This window comes from Lissotriton helveticus, chromosome 5_1 (assembly GCF_964261635.1).
Source record: "Lissotriton helveticus chromosome 5_1, aLisHel1.1, whole genome shotgun sequence".
NCBI classification, from domain to species: Eukaryota; Metazoa; Chordata; class Amphibia; order Caudata; family Salamandridae; genus Lissotriton; species Lissotriton helveticus.
In genome coordinates this window covers 2,108,212,012-2,108,235,504 of record NC_136065.1, presented here as the reverse complement: position 1 = coordinate 2,108,235,504, position 23,493 = coordinate 2,108,212,012, and the positions used below count along the sequence as shown (strand labels likewise).

At 47.1% G+C, this 23,493-nt stretch overlaps 1 protein-coding gene across 1 annotated transcript in view; it reads left to right on the top strand.

Annotated features, from left to right (window-relative positions):
- The window catches only part of LOC144756380 (bile salt-activated lipase-like), an 80,066-nt gene extending 63,916 nt beyond the window's left edge, over window positions 1-16,150 (top strand). Inside the window, exon 11 of the mRNA XM_078646159.1 lies at window positions 15,848-16,150. Coding sequence (XP_078502285.1) covers window positions 15,848-16,040 — 193 coding nt within the window. The 3' untranslated portion in view covers window positions 16,041-16,150. The remainder of the gene's footprint in view (window positions 1-15,847) is intronic.
- Window positions 16,151-23,493: the final 7,343 nt, after the last annotated feature.

The window sequence follows — 23,493 nt, the reverse complement described above, 5'->3', positions numbered from 1 at the left end:
ATACCCTCACCAATCCCCACAATATGATCCCACAGATCAATATTATGATGATAGGTTTTAGTATATACCACACAAAGCTTTTGCCTAGGGTGGAGATCCACCCTCCAACTTCACTCATTCCGTGGCCCACCTTTTCCCAGACATTTTCTCTACTCAAGTCTTCGATCTCCTTGTGAATATCAGTTATGTTCCTAATAACTTTCTCAAGGGGCTTTGAATTGTCTGGAATGTAGGTACAACATTCCTGGACCTTCAAAGCCTTACAGACTCCGCCCTCTTTTGCTAGTAGGACGTCTAACGCAAGACGGTTCTGAAGAACCATAGCCCTTATCGATTGCATCTCTCCTTCTACCAGCATTAAGGACTGAGCAGTGCTGGCAGACAACCTGTCGACGACTGTTGCCAGTCGTCTAATTTTAACATCATTAAGGATTAGTCCCAAAAGAGGGAACACAGCTCCAAAGACATCTCCAACCATTTCTGCATCTCCTATATCTCTCCTTCCCCTCGATGATGTCTTGCCCTCGATGATCTCTAAGTCTTGTGCATGATATATTTTGGGAAAGACAATTGCTAGGTAACATGATCCATACCAGTTGTCAGGTAGTCTCACGTAGGCATTTCTTCCACATACAAAATACACATTTGGAATCACTTGCATTCCCTTCAGGAAATCTTTAGTATAGTACTCTATATTGAAAGCATGTTCACAGCTGACTTCTCCCACGTATACATTTTCGTAATACGTTTTGGCTCGGTGAAGACATAGCTTTCCTCTCTGCGTCTTATCTAAAGCTATTGGACCACTACTACCCTTTCTCTTGTGTGCCTTCTCTTCCTCGGTCCAATCTGTTTTCCATTGTCCTGATTTTTTCAAAATCTTTTGTCTCCTGTAACGATCATCCACCTGCCCTATGAACTTCTTCTCGACTTCTGACACTTTGCATGTCAGGTTATTTCTACGGGCATGTGAAGTATCTAAGGTAATCCAAGGAATGAAGAACTTGGCCAATCTGTCTTCACTCTTCCAGTAGTCCCATTTGTTCATCTGCTTATAATTTGGGACTTCTGGCAACACTGAATCATAGTTGGAGAAATAGTATTCAAAACTATCTCTCCCATAAAATATACTAAGCAATAAGCTACATGTAATGCCATATGTCAGCGGGAGGTGATGATATCTAATGCCTTCATCTACAGACGCCGGCAACTGCATGCAGACGTAACAGTCCTTAACCTCCATGGCATCCACGTATTCATATAAGAGTTTAGCATAAGCATTTGACCTAAAGTCTCCTTGGGACTCATCTACGTGTAACCTGCGGGCTTCTGTAGCTAATAACGCTTTCTCGTGAGTGTTTTCCCCTTTCTCACCAGCAACAGTGGGTGTAAGCGTTTCTACAGATTTCACATCAGTTACCTTCGCCTCTTCCTCATGTCCCTTTACATAAGAAATTGTCACCACTAAAGCTATTAATATTATCACTCCTACTATTAGTGTACCTATTATACATTTAGCTCTGCGGTTCTGGGTGCCGGCTTCCATTTCGTCAGACAATATAGCTCTCTCTTATCTTGGCACAAAGTTCTTTCCTTCTCGTTCCTTTACAGTCTCTTTTTACTCCTTTTGTCTTTAGAATCCACACAACTGGAAGCTGACAACCTTCTTCGCAAAGGTCCTTTAACAGTTCAATAAAGACAACCCTAGCCCTTCTCCATCAACTCAAGGGAAGGTCCCTAATATTCTCTGCTTCCTGGGCGCTAGGTAATCTTCTTGTTCTGCTCGCTTTATTTACAAAGTCCTTTAAGCATCTACTATCAGGTTTGTGCCTGCAGCTTCGATAGCAAAGTTCAGTATTTCCAAACGAAGATTGTGCTCTTCATGGGCTGTTATCGTTGTACCAAAGTCGGGGAATTGCAATTCTGAGAGAAACATGTGTTTTAACTTGCTGAGGCGGGGAGGTCTGGGGAGCATGAATGTTAGTGACCCTTCTTGTTCGACTCCGGGTACCAACAGTCGTATTTCCACGGTGACGATGGGCTCAGAACTGGACACCACCACCGCTCGAATCCTCCCTGTCTCCTGTTTCAAAGACATTTGTCGCCAGATATGTCCACTCAGGGGTGGAGTATCTTCTGCTAGGCACACGCACTCTTCTTGACCTTCTTCGGTCCGGTGCTTCAGCGCCCTGAGCACCTTCTTCCGGGTCTGAGTCTTCTGATATCGGAGGAAGGGTTATCTCTGGAGTTGACCTCAGGCTAGAGCTCCTTCTTTGCGGCCAATTAGCTTCTCCACGTGCCCTTCTACTCCTTCTCCTTCTTGTCTGTTCTCGCTCTCTGTCAGACCTGTCAGTGTCTGACTCGTACTCCCAGCTACTTTCTCCTTCTGTAGCGTCGTCTGTTTCGCTGTTGTACTGACCGTCCTCAGCTTGGTCAGACTCGTTCCCTGCTTCCGCTGGCACCTCTACAGCTTGGCTAGCCCCCTCTATGGCTTCTCGGTCCTCTGCTGGACGTCTATCCGAGAGAGGAGCTGTTTCTTCCAGAGGTGCTGGAACCCTTCGCGTATGTGACGCGTGGATCCAATTGGGCAGGCCTCCCACCTTCACAGCCGTGTTCGCGATCAGGATGATCTGGAAGGGCCCACGCCAACGAACATCCAGGCAGCTTCTTCTCACATGTTTTTTCACCAGGACCCAGTCCCCAGGATACAGGTCATGGCACGGGCCCTGGCACGATGGAACCTCGGCAGCCTGCACCTGAAGGGACACAGAATGAATGGCGTCAGACAGCCCCTTACAATAGTCCAGGATCATATCATCTGTGATATTTAACAATGCAGTAGTTGGGACAGATGGCAGCCTCATTGCTCTTCCCATTAACACCTCATGTGGTGACAACCCCGTTCTTCTGTCTGGGGTACTACGAAGGCTCATGAGGACCAATGGCAGGGCGTCAGGCCAACTCAGGGTCGTTGAGGAACACACTTTTGCAATTCTGGCTTTGATCGTGCCATTGATCTGCTCCACAATTCCTGAGGCTTCTGGTCGGTAACTGCAATGCAATTTCTGATCTATGTTCAGAGCCGCACAAATCATCTTCACAAGCTCGCTGTTGAAATGCGTTCCCCTATCTGATTCCAAAGAGGCCGGCACCCCGAAGCGCGGAATGAGTTCCCTAAGCAGTAACTTGGCCACTGTGAGGGTGTCGCACCTACGTGTAGGGTATGCCTCAACCCATCTGGAGAATACACAAACAACCACCAGGACATAGCGGAGGCGGTTGCACCTCGGCATTTCAATGAAATCTATCTGCATTCGATTGAATGGACCTCCAGACCTTCCTATGTGGCTCAGTGCAACTGGTGTTCTTTTCCCTACGTTCAGCTGCTGACAGGTCACACAACGCTGGCACACTGCTTCTGCTGCTATTCTAAACTTAGGATTGTACCAGGTCTGTCTAAACACTCTCAGCATAGCGTCTCTCCCTAGGTGTACGGGACCATGTATGTGTCTGGCCATTGGGCTCACCATCTCATTGGGCAACACTGCTCTGCCATCTGCTGAGACCCAAAAATGGGACTCACCCACTACACATCCTGCCTTTTCCCATGTTTCTTTTTCAAAATCAGGAGCATTTTCTTGCATGTTTGTCAGTTCGTCCCAAGTATCAACAGTTTCCAATATCATGGCTAATTCAGTCCTTACATTTATTCCACCCACTTCCACCTCTGTGAAAGAGTACCCTTGTTCCGCGCAATACCGCGCGACTTCGTCGGCATATCTATTGCCTTGCGAGACGAAGTCCACATTTCTGGTATGTGCGGTGCACTTTACAACTGCGATACCTGCTGGACATTGCAACGCCTCTAACAACAGGCGCACAAACTCTCCATTGCGAATGGGAGAGCCTGAAGAGGTCATGAACCCTCTTTGAGACCATAACTGCCCATAATCATGAACCACCCCATAACCATATTGGCTGTCGGTGTATATGGTGACTCGAATTTGATTGCTTGCCAAGCAAGCACGTGTCAAGGCAATAATCTCGGCTACCTGAGCGGAGTGTACTCCTTCCAGGCACCCAGCTTCCACAACTCCAGTAATTGTACAAACAGCGTAAGCTGCTCTCAACTGCCCAACTTCGTCTCTTACACATGAGCCATCGACAAAGAAAATTTCGTCTGGGTCGGTCAGTGGCTCATCTACGATGTCGGGTCTGGGTTTGGTGCATAGTTCAGTCACATCGAGGCAGTCATGGTCTGTACATTCATCATCATCCTCGATATCATTTGGGAGTGGCATCAAGGTGGCAGGGTTCAAAACAGAGCATCTCCTGAGGGTCACATTCTCTGCAGCAAGAATAACTTGCTCATAGCGCGTGAGCCTGCTGTTGGTCAGATGCTGTGTTTTGGTCCTGGTCATCAACAGTTCAACAGAATGGGGCACGCACACCTCTAACGGGTGCCCCATGACGATATTTTCACATCTCTCAATGCTGACACCCGTTGCAGCAACGGATTTGAGACATCCGGGCAACGCTGCGGCTACTGGGTCTAAAGTAGCCGAGAAATAAGCAACTGGTCTACGGGCATTCCCATGGATTTGGACTAACACAGACAACGCGCAACCTTCTCTCTCACAACAGTAAAGCAAAAATGGTTTATTGTAATCAGGCATTCCCAATGCCGGAGCACGACACAGGTCCTCTCGCAGCTGTAGGAATGCCATCAAACAGTCTTTGTCCCATGGTACCGGATCGCTCACCTCCTTATGCGTCAGTTTTTGCAAGGGCTTTGCTTTCAGTGAAAAGTTCGCGATCCACTGTCGGCAATAACCCACCATCCCTAGGAACATCCTGACCTCTCTCTGTGTCCTAGGCGCATTCATTTTCATGATCGCCTCTATCCTGTCTGGTGACACCTTTCGTTTGCCTTTCTCTATTCTGTGTCCCAAGTACTGCACTTCTGTCAGGCAGTACTGCAACTTTCCCGGGGACACCTTGTGCCCATTGGCAGCTAGGTGATTTAACAAAGCAATGGAGTCCTCCCTGCAAGCTTCTTCTGTTTCTGACGCCACGAGGAGGTCGTCTATGTACTGGACCAGAACTGACTTCTGGGGCAGCACTAGACTTTCAAGATTTTTCTTCAAAAGCTGGTTGAAGATCGATGGGCTTTCTGTATACCCCTGAGGAATACGACACCATGTTAGGACGCGACCTTCCAGCTTAAATGCGAAAAGAAAATGGCTTTCTTCGTCCAGAGGGATCGAAAAGAAAGCCTGACAAAGATCAATCACAGTGAACCACTCAGCTTGGAATGGAATCTGAAACAGTATCACTGATGGATTCGGTACCACTGGACAACACGAAACGACTATGTTATTAATCTTTCGGAGGTCCTGCACTATCCGGAATTTCCCATTTGGTTTCTGCAGACCCATAATCGGGGAGTTGCATGGACTACCCACGATTTCTTTCAGTATTCCCTGTTTAATCATAGACTCGATCACGGGTTTTATGCCTGCAATCGTTTCTGGAGTCAATTTATATTGGGGTGTTCTTGGGAACTCAGCATGCGGTTTCACTACAATTTTCACTGGGTCCACCCCTTTGACCAATCCAATCTCTTCCCCAGTGAAGTCCCATACTTCTGGTGCCACGGTCTCTCTCAAGTCCCAGGGGAGCTCATCTACTGTCAAAGTAGGGTACAGCTCCACGCATATTCTTGAGTTTGCAACTTTGAAGTCTGCGTCATCATCATTGGTCAATACCTCCACTCCCTGAGGTGTACAGTATATTGTACAATTCAATTTACACAACAGGTCTCTGCCTAGCAGACACACAGGACTTGAATCGCAAACCACAAACTGGTGCTCATCGCTGTACTTCCCTATTTTCACCTGTACCGGTTCTGTCAATTGGCTGGTTATTCTCCTGTTTGCGACCCCCACCACTTGTATGGTCTCTCCAGACATGGGCAGGTCTGGAACTGCAGCTGATCTGATCGTGGATCTAGTGGCTCCTGTGTCCACCAGAAATGTCGTGGGGCACCCTGCTACTTCTGCTTCGACATAGGGTCCCCTCTGGTCCACCTCTAAGGCTGCCCCGAGGGTGCAGTCTTCTCTTTCCACTCTCTGTCCGGTTAATGGGTCCACATAATAGCACTCTTCTCCTTCTACAAACAGGGGCATCTGTCTATAGGTCTTACCCATAGTCCCTACTCGGGGAGGTTGCGGGAACTGGGCTCGGGGAGGAGCCCCCCCCCCTTTGAGCACCTTTCCCTGGTATGGCGTCACCCCTCTTGTAGGCGCGCTCTGGACCTCTTCCTCCTCTATCTCTTGTTCTCCTATCTCTACATTGTAGGGACACTCGCGTTTCCAATGTCCCACCTCGTTACACTGGTGGCACCTAGTCGTTTTCTTCAAGGCAGCTATGTCTATTCTGGGTCTAAAGGTGGAACTCTCCTCATTGCCCTTGTTCTGACTGTACTGCTTCTTTCCTCCTGTACCTGTTCCTTGCTGCTGTTGCTGCTGTCCCCCCTTCCCTGCTGCCTGCATCTGTACCACCATCAATTTTTCTTTTAGTTTCTTAGCCTTGGAGTCTATCTCATCACAGCAGTACCTGGCATATCTCAGTATTTCGTCTAGGGGTTTATTTTGCCAACAAATCAAGTGTTGCTGAATCATTAAACTAATATCCGGTCTCAGTCCCAGGACGAACTTGGACACAAATTGCCCTATGTCTTTTGGATCCATTACATCCAGGCCGCTATACTGTTTAAACGCCTTCAGCAATCTCTCGTAATATTCGTGGACTGTCTCTTTGGGTTCCTGTCTAGTTCGGTCTATTCTGACCCAATCTATGTCTTGCATTGGCACTTTCTCTTTCAGCCAAGTCATCACTCTCTCGAATTTTGCCATCACAATCTCGGACGGCCCATTAGTCTTAGCATCTCTCTCCGGCTCCGTTGTGGGCCACTCAGCGCTAACCTTGCATGCTGTCCACAGATCTCCTGGTACTACAATGTCAAACAGCGTGTTCAAATCTATCCATAGGACCTTTGAGATTTTTACAAATCTCTCAACTTGCTTGTACCACTCCACTGGGTTTTCCCGCAATTTGGGGAAGGAGGTGGTAAAAGCAGCTAAATCTCCCCTACTCCAAGGGACATGCACATAGTTCCCATTTGCGACTTCACGCAAAGGGTATGCTCCTATTCCCTGCAGCCTTCCTGGTGTCGTACCAAGCGTGCTTCTCCTGACGGTCCCTTTCTTGGACCACCTCTCTTCCCACTTATCTAGTGCCCTCCATGTCCTTATTCCAGTGATCAGTTCCCTTATGTGCGTTTTCAGCCCGATCGTTCTCCTCTCATCTAGGTCTCGATCTGTGTAATGTAGCCTGTGGTTACCCTGTAATGCTTTGGTTCTTGACAGGTCCACCATATATTTGCCTGCTAATTCGACTAACTTCTCATGGATTGCTCTCGCCTTTCGAGTGATGTCCTTTGCCATATACAGTATTTCATCCTGCTCATACATTTCCATTCTCTCTAAAGGCAGGGTACCATCTACCATGTCATCCAGGTCTGACCTTAAGCTGGCGACATCGAGTCTCTTGGCTTTTATCTCAGCTCGCAATATGTCTTTCGAAGGGGGCTCACTGGTCTCCCTACCATCCCAACTCCGAGCTCTACGTTTGGGCTCGGGAGAGTTAATGAGTGCTCTCCCTTGCTCCCATCTCTCCAGGTCCCATGCTCGGCCATCCGATCTTGGAAGGTGATGGAACACGGGCCTGTTACCCCCACTCTTGCTCTGCCCACTCTCTCCTTCTTCTCTCCTTTCACCGTACGCCTCTCTGTTATTTTCCCTCTGGTCGCTACTCTCCCTTTGCCTAGTATCGCTCAGTATCCGATACGATCCTTCCTGGTTCCCCATATTCCCTGGGCTGCGCTCGTGTCCGTCATCACAGGGACTATGGTGCGACCTCTCACAACTCCCATTCAGTTCTCTGGTGCCGGGCACACAGTGGGTACACTTAAAGCTGTTTCTGTACTCTTGCGTTCTCCTCTCCCCTTCACTGAGTATTGGGCGCGCCACCCCTCCACTCCCGGGGCCCCCGTTTTCCAGGTCCGTTCTATCTCCACTCCGGGCCCAATGGGTGACTCCCCTACTATCTCTCTCTCTCCAGTCCCACTCCGGGCTGCTCTCCCCAGCCCCGCAGTGAGTCCGAGCTCTGCTGTCCTGACTTTCCCTTTCAGCTTCCGCAGCTATGATGCTCTTGTGAGCCTCCACTGCCTCATCCCACTTCTTCATGTACTCATTTAGCTCTTGAAAGGATTTTCGTCCAGATCCCCTCATATCCACTGGCCATCTAGGGCCCCCAGGATCCCCTCCTGGATCCCCTGCTGTGTGCACCGGGGTGCTCCACTCTCTTGGTATCGGCATCTGACTTGGGAAATTGATCGTATCGTTCCTCCTTGCCGTCTCTGCTCTTTCTCCGTCCTTCCGTACCCGTTCTTCCCCTCTTGCTCTCTCTGGGTCATATATCGATATTATAGGACCTATGGTAACAGGTACCTGTAGTGCATCTGGTAATGCGTAGGATGTGGCGCACTCCGTTTCCGGCGCTCTTTGTACCACAAACCTCCCGACTACCTGTTGCACCTGACTAGGCTGGGACAGCTCTTTCTTTGCCTCAGGATCCCACTCTGAACTGGGAAGCGGTCCATGCTCTCCTGCATTGCCCCCCTTTTCTCTTTCACTATGCTCGACCTCTCCCCCTGCTCTATTATACGGGGGTGGCCTGTCTGTCAATAATCTGTTTATCAGGCTGTCCTCTGTTTCGCTCTCATCATCTTCTTCTAGGGGGCTTTTATTTCCGGGCACCTCTAACACTGGGTACAGTTTATTGACTTCCATGTTATGCACTCTCCATCTTTTAGCATCCGCATCCCATCTGGCATCCTGTACTGCCCTTACCGATCGTTTCACCCTTTCTTGTCGTCTGTTCATATTCTTTACATGCGCTGCCCTAATCCATGCATCAAGGGCTTCAAACTGGGTCGGTCTAGGCAAGGGTCTCATTGAGGTCATGACTGATTTTAATCGATGTAACACCTCTAATCTGAACGTCCCGTACTTCGGGAACGTCAGTTCCTCATTTCCTTCCGTAATCTTACTCCACTCTGTTATCCAAAGGATCGTATGCAGCCCAACATTCACTGCCATGTAACGAGCCGGCGTACCCTCCGGCGGGGCTTCTTCCCCTTCATCCGATCCCCGCTTCTCTTTTTTAAACGCCGCTCTCAGCCATTTAAAACACTTCATAATTATACGCACAATATCCAGCCTCGCTACTCTGTTTACTTCCTGATGACAATCCACCAATCCTAGCGCGGCTTTGCTAACTTGGCCTATCGCAGCGCGGTCTTTCTCCGGTCGGCCAATCCCAGCTCGACACTTTCTGACGTCTTTGCTAGCTGGCCTATCACAGCGCGGTCTTTCTCCGGTCGGCCAATCACAGCGCGACACTTCCTGACGTCACTTTTCTCCGCTTCGCAGCAGCACCCCTCCTTTCTCAACTCGTCTCCCGGTCATGCATGCGTCCCATTCATACACCGAAAAATGACTACTTCCGACCAAGCGGTCACTTCCCTCGACTGTACGTCCACAGTCTATATGTAATTGTCAACACAACTGACGAAATGTCTATCGTCTCTCTGATAGGTTGCTTACACACACAGTAACCTCCGACCAGCGTCCGTTACTCACGCACTCACTCTTACGTTCCCCCTATCTCGGTCTTTCGGGTGATCAATGGTACCTCATGACCCCCTTCACACTAGTTGACAATTACTCTGGGTGTCCGATACACCCGAACCACTTAAGCTCTCCTTGAACTTAAGATTTCCACCGGTTGCGCGCGCTCACAACCTGTTCCACAGTCACTCTACAGACATTCAACTCCGCCAGACATTACAACATAGATACAATACAAAAACACCGCAATCTAACACGCATGACCCTTTATACTCACTCTCGACCGATACTGCTGCTTTTTCTGTCTCACGTCATCCGGATCTTCTTCGGCGGGCGGTTCTTCCGATCATCGATCTCTAGGGGCCTTGGGGTAAGCTAACCTGGCCTAGGTCACCGTCCTCAAGAAGGCAACCATCCTCTATAGCTACCAACTGGAAGGGCGAGATTTTGATCGATACCTTATCACTATTGATCTAAACCCCGATCTGGTCGACTGAACCTTTGTTGCCTGTCATTGAGGGAAGAAAGTGCATCTCTTACCAAGTTAGTTCACCCAATAAAGGACTCCGCTCCAAAAGATCACAAACAACTTCTAGCTTTCAAAAGTTTATTGTAAGGTTAGGATAAGCTGCAAATACAGGCATCTCAGAATGAGATTCACGAGATACACAGGTCCAACTACATACATGTGCTCTCTGAAAGCCCTCAGACGAGCAACGGAAATTACCAGCACAAGTTCTAAGAATAATAAAGCTATCAGCATTGACGCATATTGAGATCTCTCCTTCATTTAAGTTGGAGGAAAAACACACAGGTTAGGCTGTCCCTACCCTGCTCTAGATGGTATCCCTACTTAACCAAGTCTCAACCTAACAAAAGGTGTCAGCAGTGAATGACCCCCAAGGGAAGTCACTCACTCTTAGTCTCTTGGTGAAAACCTATAGTTCTCCAGTCATGACCCCTCTCTGCCTACCCATCCGCTCTCTAAAGGGTCCTCAGGCATCTGCTCTAACCCCACCCAGGGGTGCTGTCCCTAATACAAAACAGTCAACAACATTTGAGACGCCCCTCGTGAGACGCCCCTCACGTGGTGTAGCTTCTGGCTTTTTCCATGCTGCTTTGTATTGGGCCTCATACGTTGGAGTTGACCTTGCTTCTCAGACTCTTCTCCGGCCCGCTGATACCCCTTAAAACATTCCGGAACCCTCCTCCATGTCTGGGCCGTCTTCTGAACAGACCTCTATTCATATTATTTATAATTGGATCCCCCCTTTTCTCTTGCAGACAGACATCTGCAGCCAAGATCCCAACTCTCATAGACTTCCAAAAAGTTTCGCAACATTTCTCGGCCCAGACCAGTACGTGTAAATCAATGTTAAAACATTTCAGGCCTACAGCATTTCTCATAATAATTATAGCATTCAACTTCTTCATTAATTAAAGCATGTTAATACTTTTATTCTATTATTCAGTAAACACATCTATAAATCATGGCCCATTAATGCAATGACCAAAACATTAGTGAAATCCATGTCGTGAAAAGAAACACCTTCCCCTTCCCTTCTAGCTCTGGCCCTGAGGCCTACCACATTCTGCGTTTAACCACATGCCATCTTACATTTTAGCAGCTACACGACATGGATTCAGGAATAATCACATCTAATAAAATCATATAGTGTCACACATTTCTGTATTAGTTCCACTTCTTCTTAAATCTTTACATTAGCTATACATTCAGAATATAATTGCAGATACTACTAGCACTCATGGCATTTCTCCTCATGATTTGTGCTTACTACGGGTAAGTGTGATGCACTCATACATTTAGGTCAGTTTGCGCTCTCTCAATATAATTAACATTGACTGCGTAATTCCAATATCCAAACTTATCTCTCATTCATTGCTAAAATGTTACACCACATAACCTGCCTATCAATGCACCCTATAATAAAACAAGCACTGCTACATAAACAGAATTCTTTCATGCATGAATGCACCTACATTCAGATTAAAAATTGTTTGTATTAAAACACATACAACATTAAGTAATAAAGCAAGAGTTATTATAAACCACTCTATAAAAGTCAACAGACACCGAGTATTACTGCCAATAAATCAACCACCTCAACATGAAATAAAAAATATACCACACAATTACTGTAACAATTAAAACACTTATTATACAACTTCAACGCACCTACCATACTATGCAAACACAGCCAAGTAATACAACCATACAGCCATAGTCACTATGAAATTCAACCACAAAAACAACAGGGAGTCGTTCAAAGTCCTAGCATGAACAGCCAGAGAGACAGTACCACCTCTAACAGAGTCACACACCTGCTGCCAAACAGACACAAAGGTGCTGACATAACCCGCTCAATGTTATGTTATGTTATGTTAAATCATTTTATATAGCGCGCAGCTGCCTCAGCGAAGAGGCGTCCTGTCGTTAGAAGCAGTGTCAATGAAGAGATACGGGATTAAGCCACGGGAAAGAGAAAGGTCTTAACGGCCCATGATCCCACAATACATAAAACTACAACTTAAAAGTGTTGTTGCAGATTTCTATTCTGCATATTGTGTGTTTATCGGTCATGCATGGTACACCTCATGGGGGACTGGGGTAGAGGGTCCCTGGAGTCAGGAATGTCCAGGGAACCTCGAGAGGGGAAAATCAAGAGTCACAGATGAAAGGAAGCGACAAAATGATGTCATGCCAACATGGGGACAATGTGACGAGACCGCGTAGAAATGTAATCCAGAATTGGAACATGCTCCTATGCAGACTTTTTCAAAGATTGTCAGTGTTGCTTTATTGTCTGTAAACAACTTTACATCTGTTCTGTTGTTTTTCTAAAGGAGAAATACAACAAACCCAGTAGTTAGCAATCCACTGCTGAGTTGTTCACACAAAATAATTGCAAGAAATTGGAGTAAAGAAATTTAAATAAATATTGATACAGCCAGTACATATCACCCATGACACCGGGTGGCAGATTTATTGGACTTAACCACCTCTTTTTAGTTTGGCCCTTGTTTACTATGGCAGAATCCATTGTAAACCATTGTAAGATGGTCACCCATGTGTGCGCATACACGGTGCCTATCTAGTAATGTTTTTTCTTAAAGGAAAGGAAAATGAATGTAGACAATCATATGCACACTCACAGAGTCCACCTTGAAACCTTGAAAACATTTTCAACAAAAAAAAAGAATTCCAAGATGGCCCCCATGAGCATGTATGCACATGGGGGCCATCTTTGAAGGATTTGAAAAAAACATTCTGTGATGGCCACCCGCCGATACAGCAGTTGGCAGCGGGATGAGCATGGACTGAAAGAGAGGGTGGAGGATCAAGGGGTGCTGGGTGAGAAAATTATTTAAATTCAGCGAGGTTTGAGAAAAGGGGATGAGGAGCATGTAGGGCAAGGAGTGTGAGAGAAAAAAGTCTCTCGTGCAGTTCAGTGAAAGGCCTTAACTTCACCGGTGGAATGATGCAACTCCTCCAATCAAAACAATGAAACTGAAACAATCTTTGGGTGGGACAAACACGAGAATAGGGAGGAAATCCATCGAGTCAGAAGCAGAGACCTGAGACACAAGCATAGGATTGAATCATTGGCTAGGAACGGACCCCACGACCCCTCTAAGTCTATATAGATATATATATTTTTTCTCGAGTTTTATATAGCACAAACTAGACTCGCGACATCAGGTATCAGAGCGCTTTACATGAGCACCAGTTTCCTTACATGAGGACACATTCATTTTTGATTAGGCACGGGGAGATTAAGTGATTTGCCCAGAATCACAGGATGTTGAACGTCGTTGTCGAGACTCAAACCCAGTTCCCCAGCTTCGAGGTCGATCATTGTAGCCGTAAGGTTACATCCTCTCCCCTATATCGGGCATAAGAGGTCTATTGCCAACAGGCAGCTGCAGTGGTCTGTAGGCAAGACCTAAAAAGCAAAACACATTCTTTTGTGGTATCTTTCTTAAAGTGGACAGTGCATTAAATGGAAATAAAAAAGTGTAGGTACTTTCTACTGAGAAATGTTGGTACTCTTCCATTAAAAGTGTTGCCCCTCCTCCGAGAAGTGCAGTAACTCTCCCCTTCAGAATAAAGTGGTGCTGGTACTCCGCGCCAGTCCATTTAAACTAATGCACTGATGGTGGAGTAAAACGTCTCAAAAGGTTGTCTGAGGCGGAGTTTAACTTCACCGACCCAAGTCCCTTACATCTGCCTCGTTTCACCCAGGATGGACAGTAATTCAAGAAGCAAGGAAATAGCTGCTTAATAGAAGCGGGGACCAATAGGTGCCTTGCGGCAGCTGCTTTCACACCATCCCCTGCTGCCAGACCGCTAGGTGGGGTTGGGAGGGAAGAGGTCTAAACTTCTGGAGGCAAGGAACCGAGCTGCTATGGAAGACAGAATTCGATAGTTGAATGTAAGTAGCAGTTGCGACACACTTTCTGCCCTGAGGAGAAAGATCGTTTTGCTCTCTCTCGTAGGACCTATTTTTTTTAGGTCTTGGCTAGACAGAGCATGCGTTGTCTCACAGAGACTAGTCGTTTTCAATCTGTGAGCTTCAGCCTGCCCATAGGCTTACCATTTGCTCGCTCCATCGTCGCTCTCATATCCTGTGTCCTCATTTGTCCATGGCACGCATGCGTCATGCCTCTTCTTGTGTTTAGTCAGCCCCCTGAGCATAGACCAAGTACCTGTGTCCCTCCACTGATCCCATTTTGAGAGCTACTTTTTCCTTTGTGTTTGAGCGCTCCACACGAGTGCTTGTGTTTTTGCAAGCTTTGCCTCCCCCACCCGGGCTTCATTTTGAACAAAACAGTTATAAGGAATCTGAGCACAAAGGCTCATTTAAAAAGGGAGGAATGATAATAAATAATCCACACTTGTAAAGCGCGAACAATCACCCGTAAGGGTCTCTAGGCGCTGGAGCCGTCGTGAAGATTAAGCAAGCTATTGCCCAGAGTCACATGGTGCTGGGCTAACCTGCCGCCGGAGCCGGGGATCGAACCGTGATCCCCAGATACCGGAGTCAGTAGCCCTGGCCGTGGCACCACACCTCTTCCTACAATGGTTAAACACTCTGCTGTTGATTAGTTTAAAAACTTTGCGCAAACATAGTTTTCAAAGTTTTATTTGGCTGAGATGTCGAAGCATAATTTTAAACATGAATGAAGGGGCATTATGACGCTCGATCATTTCAATTTGAGGTTTGTGGGTCCCTCTAGCGTCTGACAACAGAATATCCTGTCACATTCTATTTGCGTTACTCAGTACAGGCTGGGTCATAGCGCTTTTGTACATGAGTTTCAGCCATGCTGAGCAGGGGCCGTTCTGCTATTCAACATGGCTAAAAGACATTGACAACGCCATTTGTTCTCGGATTGCAGAGACCTATTGTTTTTGCTTGTTTTTACTTTGCAAGCTGTGCGCTACACAAAACCAGCAAAGCTTTAAAAAAAGAAATTGAAAAGTTGGGACAAATTGAACTGCACACATTCTAGTACTTGCTGCACAGCGTCATAATCTTAAACTCTGATACTTTGTAAAGGGGAGAAGGTGGCCCCAAAGGCAGGACACATGGGCTCAGGGCTAATTCACAAGTCCTAGCCACAGGTACACACTGTGAAACATTAACACCTTGGGAGCTTCGTAAATAGACCTCCCCAGTGCTGCGCTGTCCATTATCCAGTGCTGAACTGGACATCCAGCGGTCGCACGCAGCACTGGGGAGGTAGTGCCCGTGACGACCGTTGGCCGACGGCAGCACTTAAGGTGTTAAAGCCAAAAGGCAAATACCACCGACATATGGAATGTCTGCCAAGTACAGGTGTGGGGTAACAAATACCAGGATTCCGAGAATAAATTAATGCTTTTCATACAGTTGTTGTGCATCGTCCCACATCTGTGCCGCTGGTCTGGGTATCTCATCTTTTCACTTGAGTTTCAAAGAAATGCACCCATTGGCATTGATCAATGGGCATTGCCCTTTGCGAATGGTTATAACTGCTCACCTCAGTCATCTTCCCAACTAACCTGTAGTCTTTCTTCACTCTTACAGCGACCCGAACCAAGGAGATTCGAAGGTACCGGCTCCTTGGCTGCCATACTCCCCAGAGCACCAGGAATATTTAGAAATCACTCACAAAATCAACCTGCAGTCCATGAAGAAATACCTGAGAAGGGACTTTGTGCAGTTCTGGGCACAATCCTACCAGAACCTGCCCAGCGCGTCCAAGCCAGAACCATACTAAGAATCACCCACAAAATCAACCACCAATCAATGAGGCAGAACCTGAGAAGGGACTTTGTGGGGTTCTGGGTGCAATCCTACCAGGACCTGCCCAGCGCGTCCAAGCCAGAACCATACTAAAAATCACCCACAAAATCAACCACCAATCAATGAGGCAGAACCTGAGAAGGGACTTTGTGGGGTTCTGGGTGCAATCCTACCAGGACCTGCCAATCTGTCCTAGCCAGGACCATAGTAATGTTAGATACAAAGCTTCAATAAAGGCATTTAAGGCACCAAAACTCTCTTGTGGTTTGTTTCCTTCAGAGGGCTGCGCAAACACAGGGACTTTGATATATACCTTCTGTGATGTATCTCCTGTGATAAGTTTCCTCCCGCAAGGACATGACAGATTTGAAAATATTAAAGAAATAAGGATAGAGATGAGGGTCTCTGGGTATATGTTTAACGACCTGGATACCTCCATACCCCAAAATATATAACAACAACAAGTCAGGGAGGTGTCCGGTCAAGAGAAAGAGTGTGTGTGTCCAAAGTTAGAAACTGAAGAACGCAGACCATCAAACAGCAACAACAAGGGCAACACCTGGTTGAGAAATTCCCATCAGCCCACCCTTACGGCGGAGCATCATCATGTGGGATTTATATGGCACATCCAAAGATCGCCCAACTCATCCAATTGATGGTGCGAAACTGGATACCAAAGATGTACTCTAACCAAGGTGTGTCTTGGTGGTACTGATGGGGTGCAGTGCTATAATGTGAACAAGTGAGTGAGATTAAAAATGGCTACCAAGACAAAAAATATGTTTAATCCGTATTGTCTGGGTGCCAACATTAAAAAAGCGCCTGATAGTCTGAGAGTATGACTAAGCAATGACGATGTGCAGAGGGGTCGACATGTTTCAGCCGGTTGGAAAACAGTGTCCGGCTTTCTTCAGGACCGATTAGATGTAAGCTACTGCATTTATACGTGAAAAATAGTGTAACAAAAATTGTGGTAAATAAAATTCATACCATACCACCAGGAACTTGGGTCCCCAATGTATTCTGGTGGAGATGAAGTACGTGTTACTCTTCCTATTGAGATAGTTAAACAGGAGAAGATGTAAGTATATCCCATAGAAACGTTGCATGTAAAAATTACCTGCACTCCACAAGGAACAACACAGAACACACACATGCGGAGAGCGTATCCACTCCGCTAAACAGAACTGTACTCAATTACTGTTCTACTCCATCCATTCAGTGAAAGAATTTTTTTTTGATATCATAATGTACTCACCCAGCTTTATGTGGGGAATAGCCTCACCTCACCCGGCAACCGCTCGGGAATATGAGGCCCGCTCTAATTATATAAGAAGAAATGGACAAGATCAATACAGTAATGTTATCGTGTCCGGCTCATTAGCATTCAATAGTTTTTATAACAAGTAAAAACCTAGTGATAAACTAGTGGAAACTTATCACTTAACCATGGGCTGAACTGACTTGCAGAAACGAGTCTGATGTAATTATATGAAAATGCTTTCATAAAGAGAGTTGTAAAGAAGGTTATTTTGGACCTATGACATATTATAAAGTTGGCTGAGCAAGCCATATAAAAAATATGAGCAGGAAATATGTCAAAGGAAATATGCCAAAAGAAGGTTACATCAGACGCGTTTCTGCAAGTCAGTTCAGCCCATGGTTAAGTGATAAGTTTCCACTAGTTTATCACTAGGTTTTTACTTGTTATAAAAACTATTGAATGCTAATGAGCCGGACACGATAACATTACTGTATTGATCTTGTCCATTTCTTCTTATATAACTAGAGCGGGGCCTCATATTCCCGAGCGGTTGCCGGGTGAGGTGAGGCTATTCCCCACATAAAGCTGGGTGAGTACATTATGATATAAAAAAAATTTCTTTCACTGAATGGATGCAGTAGAACAGTAATTGAGTACAGTTCTGTTTAGCGGAGTGGATACGCTCTCCGCATGTGTGTGTTCTGTGTTGTTCCTTGTGGAGTGCAGGTAATTTTTACATGCAACGTTTCTATGGGATATACTTACATCTTCTCCTGTTTAACTATCTCAATAGGAAGAGTAACACGTACTTCATCTCCACCAGAATACATTGGGGACCCAAGTTCCTGGTGGTATGGTATGAATTTTATTTACCACAATTTTTGTTACACTATTTTTCAAGTATAAATGCAGTAGCTTACATCTAATCGGTCCTGAAGAAAGCCGGACACTGTTTTCCAACCGGCTGAAACATGTCGACCCCTCTGCACATCGTCATTGCTTAGTCATACTCTCAGACTTTCAGGCGCTTTTTTAATGTTGGCACCCAGACAATACGGATTAAACATATTTTTTGTCTTAGTAGCCATTTTTAATCTCACTCATTTGTTCACATTATAGCACTGCACCCCATCAGTACCATCAAGACACACCTTGGTTAGAGTACATCTTTGGTATCCAGTTTCGCATCATCAATTGGATGAGTTGGGCGATCTTTGGATGTACCATATAAATCCCACATGATGATGCTCGGCCGTAAGGGTGGGCTGATGGGAATTTCTCAACCAGGTGTTGCCCTTGTTGTTGCTGTTTGATGGTCTGCGTTCTTCAGATTTGAAAATATCCCTTCTGTGATGCTCCATGGGAAAGAAAGGGGTGAGGTACCTGTGCCCTGGTCCTTAAGATGTAAATGTGTGGCACACAGTGCACTGGCAGCAGGTGGTGCTGGGGGCCAGGGTCCACACTGGCAGAGCTTGCTTGAGGTCAGGAGATCAGTTCAAGGATTTGTATAGCACACTACTCACCCAGAGGGTCTCAAGGCGCTTGGGGGATGGTGGGTGCGTTATTTATCGAATAGCCAGGTTTTTAGTTGCTTTCTGAAGGAGAGGTGGTTCTGTGTAAGTCGGAGGGGAGTGGGGAGAGAGTTCCAGGTTTTGGCCGCTAAGTAGGAAAAGGATCTTCCTCCCATGGTGGATCTGTGGATGCGCGGAATTGCGGCGAGGGCTTGATTGGATGATCGTAGTTGGCGGGTGGGTGTGTAGAAGGATAGTCGTGTGTTGAGGCATTTGGGTCCTAGGTTGTATAGGGCGTTGTGTGCGTGGGTGATGAGACGGAACATTATTCTCTTGTTGACGGGGAGCCAGTGGAGGTCTTTCAGGTGACCGGTAATGTGAGCTTGACGAGGGATGTCCAATATGAGTCTGGCTGATGCGTTTTGGATGCGTTGGAGTTTTTTCTGTAGTTTGGCTGTGGTTCCGGCGTAGAGGGTATTTCCATAATCCAGTCGGCTTGTGACCAGTGCGTGGGTGACTGTCTTTCTTGTTTCGGTGGGGATCCAGCGGAAGATTTTTTTGAGCATGCGTAGGATGTTGAAGCATGAGGATGAGACGGCGTTGACTTGTCTGGTCATTGAGAGGGAGGAGTCAAGGATGAATCCCAGGTTGCGTGCGTGGTCTGTAGGTATGGGTGCTGTGCCCAGGGCCGGTGGCCACCATGAGTCGTCCCATGCGGAGGGGGAAGATCCTAAGATGAGGACTTCCGTTTTGTCCGAGTTCAGTTTTAAACTGCTGTTCTTCATCCATTTGGCTACTTCTTTCATACCTTCGTGTAGATTGGTTTTGGCGGTGTTTGGGTCTTTGGTGAGGGAGAGGATCAGCTGGGTGTCATCTGCGTAGGAGATGATGTTGAGGTTGTGTTGGCGCACGATGGATGCGAGGGGGCTCACGTATACGTTGAAGAGGGTGGGGCTGAGTGAAGATCCTTGTGGTACACCACAGATGACTTCGGTGGCCTCTGATTTGAAAGGGGGGAGGCGGACTCTCTGGGTTTTCCCGGCGAGGAACGAGATGATCCAGTCCAAAGCTTTTCCTTGTATGCCGACGTTGCTGAGGCGTTGTATGAGGGTGCTATGACATACTGTGTCAAAGGCGGCGGAGAGGTCAAGTAGGATGAGGGCAACTGTTTCTCCGTTTCACGTTCGGATGTCGTCTGTAGCTGCGATGAGGGCGGTTTCGGTGCTGTGTTTGGCTCGGAAGCCGGATTGTGAGGGGTCGAGGGAATTGTTGGATTCAAGGAAGGCGGCGAGCTGGCTGTTGACGGCTTTCTCGATGACTTTGGCCGGGAAGGGGAGGAGAGAGATGGGGCGGTAGTTCTTAAGCTCAGAGGGGGCCGCTGTGGGTTTCTTCAGAAGGGCGCTGAGTTCGGCATGTTTCCAGCTTTCTGGGAAGGTAGCGGCATTGAGGGAGCAGTTGATGACATCGCGGAGATGGGGTGCGATGATGGAGTTTGCTTTGTTGAAGATGTGGTGGGGGCATGGGTCAGTTGGTGAGCCGGAGTGGATGGAGTTCATCAGACGGATGGTGTCTTCAGTAGTGATTGGGTTCCAGGCGTAAAGGTTGTGAGAGTGCTGTTTAGGTTCTGATGTGGGTGGAGTGGGTTGTTCTTCAGACAGGTTTTTAAAGCTGTTATGAATGTCGGCGATTTTGTTGTGGAAGAAGGAGGATAGAGAGTCGCAGAGGTCTTGGGAGGGAGTGATGTCGTTGGTGCCGGCGGTGGGGTTGGTGAATTCTTTGACGATGTTGAATAGTTCCTTGCTGTTTTGGGCGTTTTTGTCGAGACGGTCCTTGAATGCTGATTTCTTGGTGGATCGGATTAATTGGTGGTGTTTGCAGGTTGCGTCTTTGAAGGTTGTCAGGTTGTCAGTGGTTGGGTTTTTTCTCCATGATTTCTCGAGGGTACGACATAACTTCTTGGATTTCTTAAGGTCATCGTTGAACCAGGGGGCCTTTTTGTTACCTTGTTTGGTCTGGTGGTTTTTCAAGGGTGCTAATTCGTCAGCGCTGTGGGTGATCCATTGTGTGAATTTGGTGGCAGCTTGGTTTGGGTCCGATGATAAGGTGGGGGGATTATGGTTAAGCGATGTGAAGAGCTGGTTGGAGGTGATTTTGTTCCAGTTTCTTCGGGGAATAGGTTGTGGTGGGATGTGGGTCGTGGTCTTTTTGTAGCTGAAGTGAACGCAGCTGTGGTCCGTCCAACGGAGAACTGTGGTGTGATCAAAGGTGATGTATTTGCTGGAGGTGAAGATAGGGTCGAGCGTGTGTCCGGCTAAGTGGGTGGGGGTGTTAACAAGTTAACCAAAGCTCTTATGGCAATCAAGCAGACAAAGCAAGTCTTCACAATCCTCCCAAAGGAGCTCTCTTGCGACTTCCGTCCGAGTATCGATCCATGTATCCTTTCATACTTCCATGCACCGGCTCATATCCACAAATTCACCTTTGCATTCAACCATTCAGTCACTCTTTCGTATCGGTCAGTCTTGCACCATTCTGTCTGTCCACACATCCATGCTTATCCATCCATCAAACTTTTCCATCCATCCATCTTGCTCCCTATCCATCCATTCTTTCACTCATCCATCTCCATCCACCCTTTCATGCATCCGTCCATCCTTTTAGTCATTCATCCAACCATCCATCCGAGTTACCCTTTCACTCCATCCATCTATGCATCCACCATTTCACTCCATCCATTTATCCTCCCTTTCACTCCACTCATCCAACTATCCACCTTTTCACTCACCCTTCCAATCTTCAACTCATCTATCCATTTGCCCTTTCACTCATCCATCCATCCACACTTTGTCATCCATTCTTCCACTCATCCATCCATCCTCTCCTCTATCTCATTCACCCTTCCTTTCACTCAGATATCCATCTACTCAGCAGTCCATCGGTCCACTCATTCATCCACCCATCAACGCTTTCACTCACCCATTCATCCATCCGTCATTTCACTCACTCAACCCTTTCACATTAATGAAATAAGGAAATGACTCCCCACGCAGTCAGCCACCTGAATCCCTGAGTTCACACCAACTCTCATCAGTGTCCCGCATTTTAGTCTGGTAATTTTTAATAAAGGGGGCGAAACAGTGCTTTTTATTGCACAATGTGTCAGAGAAATGGGCAAATGGTCTTGGTATTACTGGCAGTTCAAAAGCAGCAGCCATGACATATGTTATTGCATGTGCTATGGCTGGGAACCTACTTGGAACGATTGGCAGGATTGGGAAGGTAAAGCTTTTTCAGATCCTGCAAGGTGAGGCCTTAGAGAACAGAGCTATTACCTGGGCTTGACAGGCAGGCCGGGCCAGGCAGCTCAGACAGCAGGCACAGCCCTTACATTACACCTGTTTCACAGGCATGTGTGGAGGCAGCAGAGCTACAATGCAAACCAGGTCATAAAAGACCCCGGTAAAGGTCATGAAAGGCTCCATTGACTCATGAACTGACCACTCCATCAGTCAATAAAGTTCTACTGGGCTCCTAGGAAGAGAGGCCAGACCATCAGGAGTAAGTGTCCCCGGTCTGAATGAATTACTCACGCCAGCAAAAATATTTTGGAAGTCCACTACTTCAGTCCCAAACAAATCAGTTTTTCAGTTTCAGTAAATGCGCCAAACTTTTCAAATTGCAGTTTTTAATTTCCGGTACATAACCTCTTGGACCATGCATAGTTTCATGTGTCTGGTTCTAGGAAACTAGTGGCATATTATCAAGAACCGCGATAAACAAAATTATCACCACTTTAGAGGCAGGAAACGGCGATAATGGGCTTGATGATATGCCCTTGTGAATTGCCATAGCAGCCCAGGTTAACACCATAACCTGGGCTGCTATGGGAATTCACAAGGACATATTATCAAGCCCATTATCGCCGTTTTAGCGCCGTTCTTGATAATATGCCCCTTAGTTTGTTACCTGGACCACTCAATTTTGCAGTGTGGACTTCTTCTAGATTTATGTGTTGCTTGATTCCGCCATCTAGTGGTTGGGACTGGAAATCCTGAATTAGTATTTTCTTTTTTGGCATCGATATATATAGGTGTTTGTTATGTTCTGGGGATATGATCCGCCCCTGGCGCCAGGGGCGTGCAGTGTTAAAGTCATGTGACCTGGTATAATAAAAAGAGGCCCCGCACGCACGTACGCAGTTCTGTAACGAGCACACGGAGAGCCAGCAACTTATTCCCAGAGTCTGTCTGTTATTTCTAGGGCCGCTTGTCAGGCCTATTCAGACTTAGATGCCCCGAAGTGTAGGTCCGCAGTTGTGGTCCCTAGGGCTATCACTCCCCTCCTTCAGGACACAACAATTGGCGACGAGGGTGGTTGCTGAATCCTCGCCGGGTGGGTGTACCTGCCTCTTGCCCCGTGGGGCGGCTGCGAGCCCGTTCGTTGGCTCGTGGTGCTCGTGCCTTGCGGTTTGCCCCACCCCCACGTGGAGCGCTTGGAGGGGCGACTTTGAGCGTTGGAGTCTGGTAGGTGAGCCGTGCTGTCCAGCGTCTACCCACGGAGCGCCTTGGTGTGTCTGCCCAGTCGACACACCCTCTCTCCCGTGGTTTCACCCCCAGCGCCGCACGGTGTCTCTCTGCCCGTGCGTGAAGCGC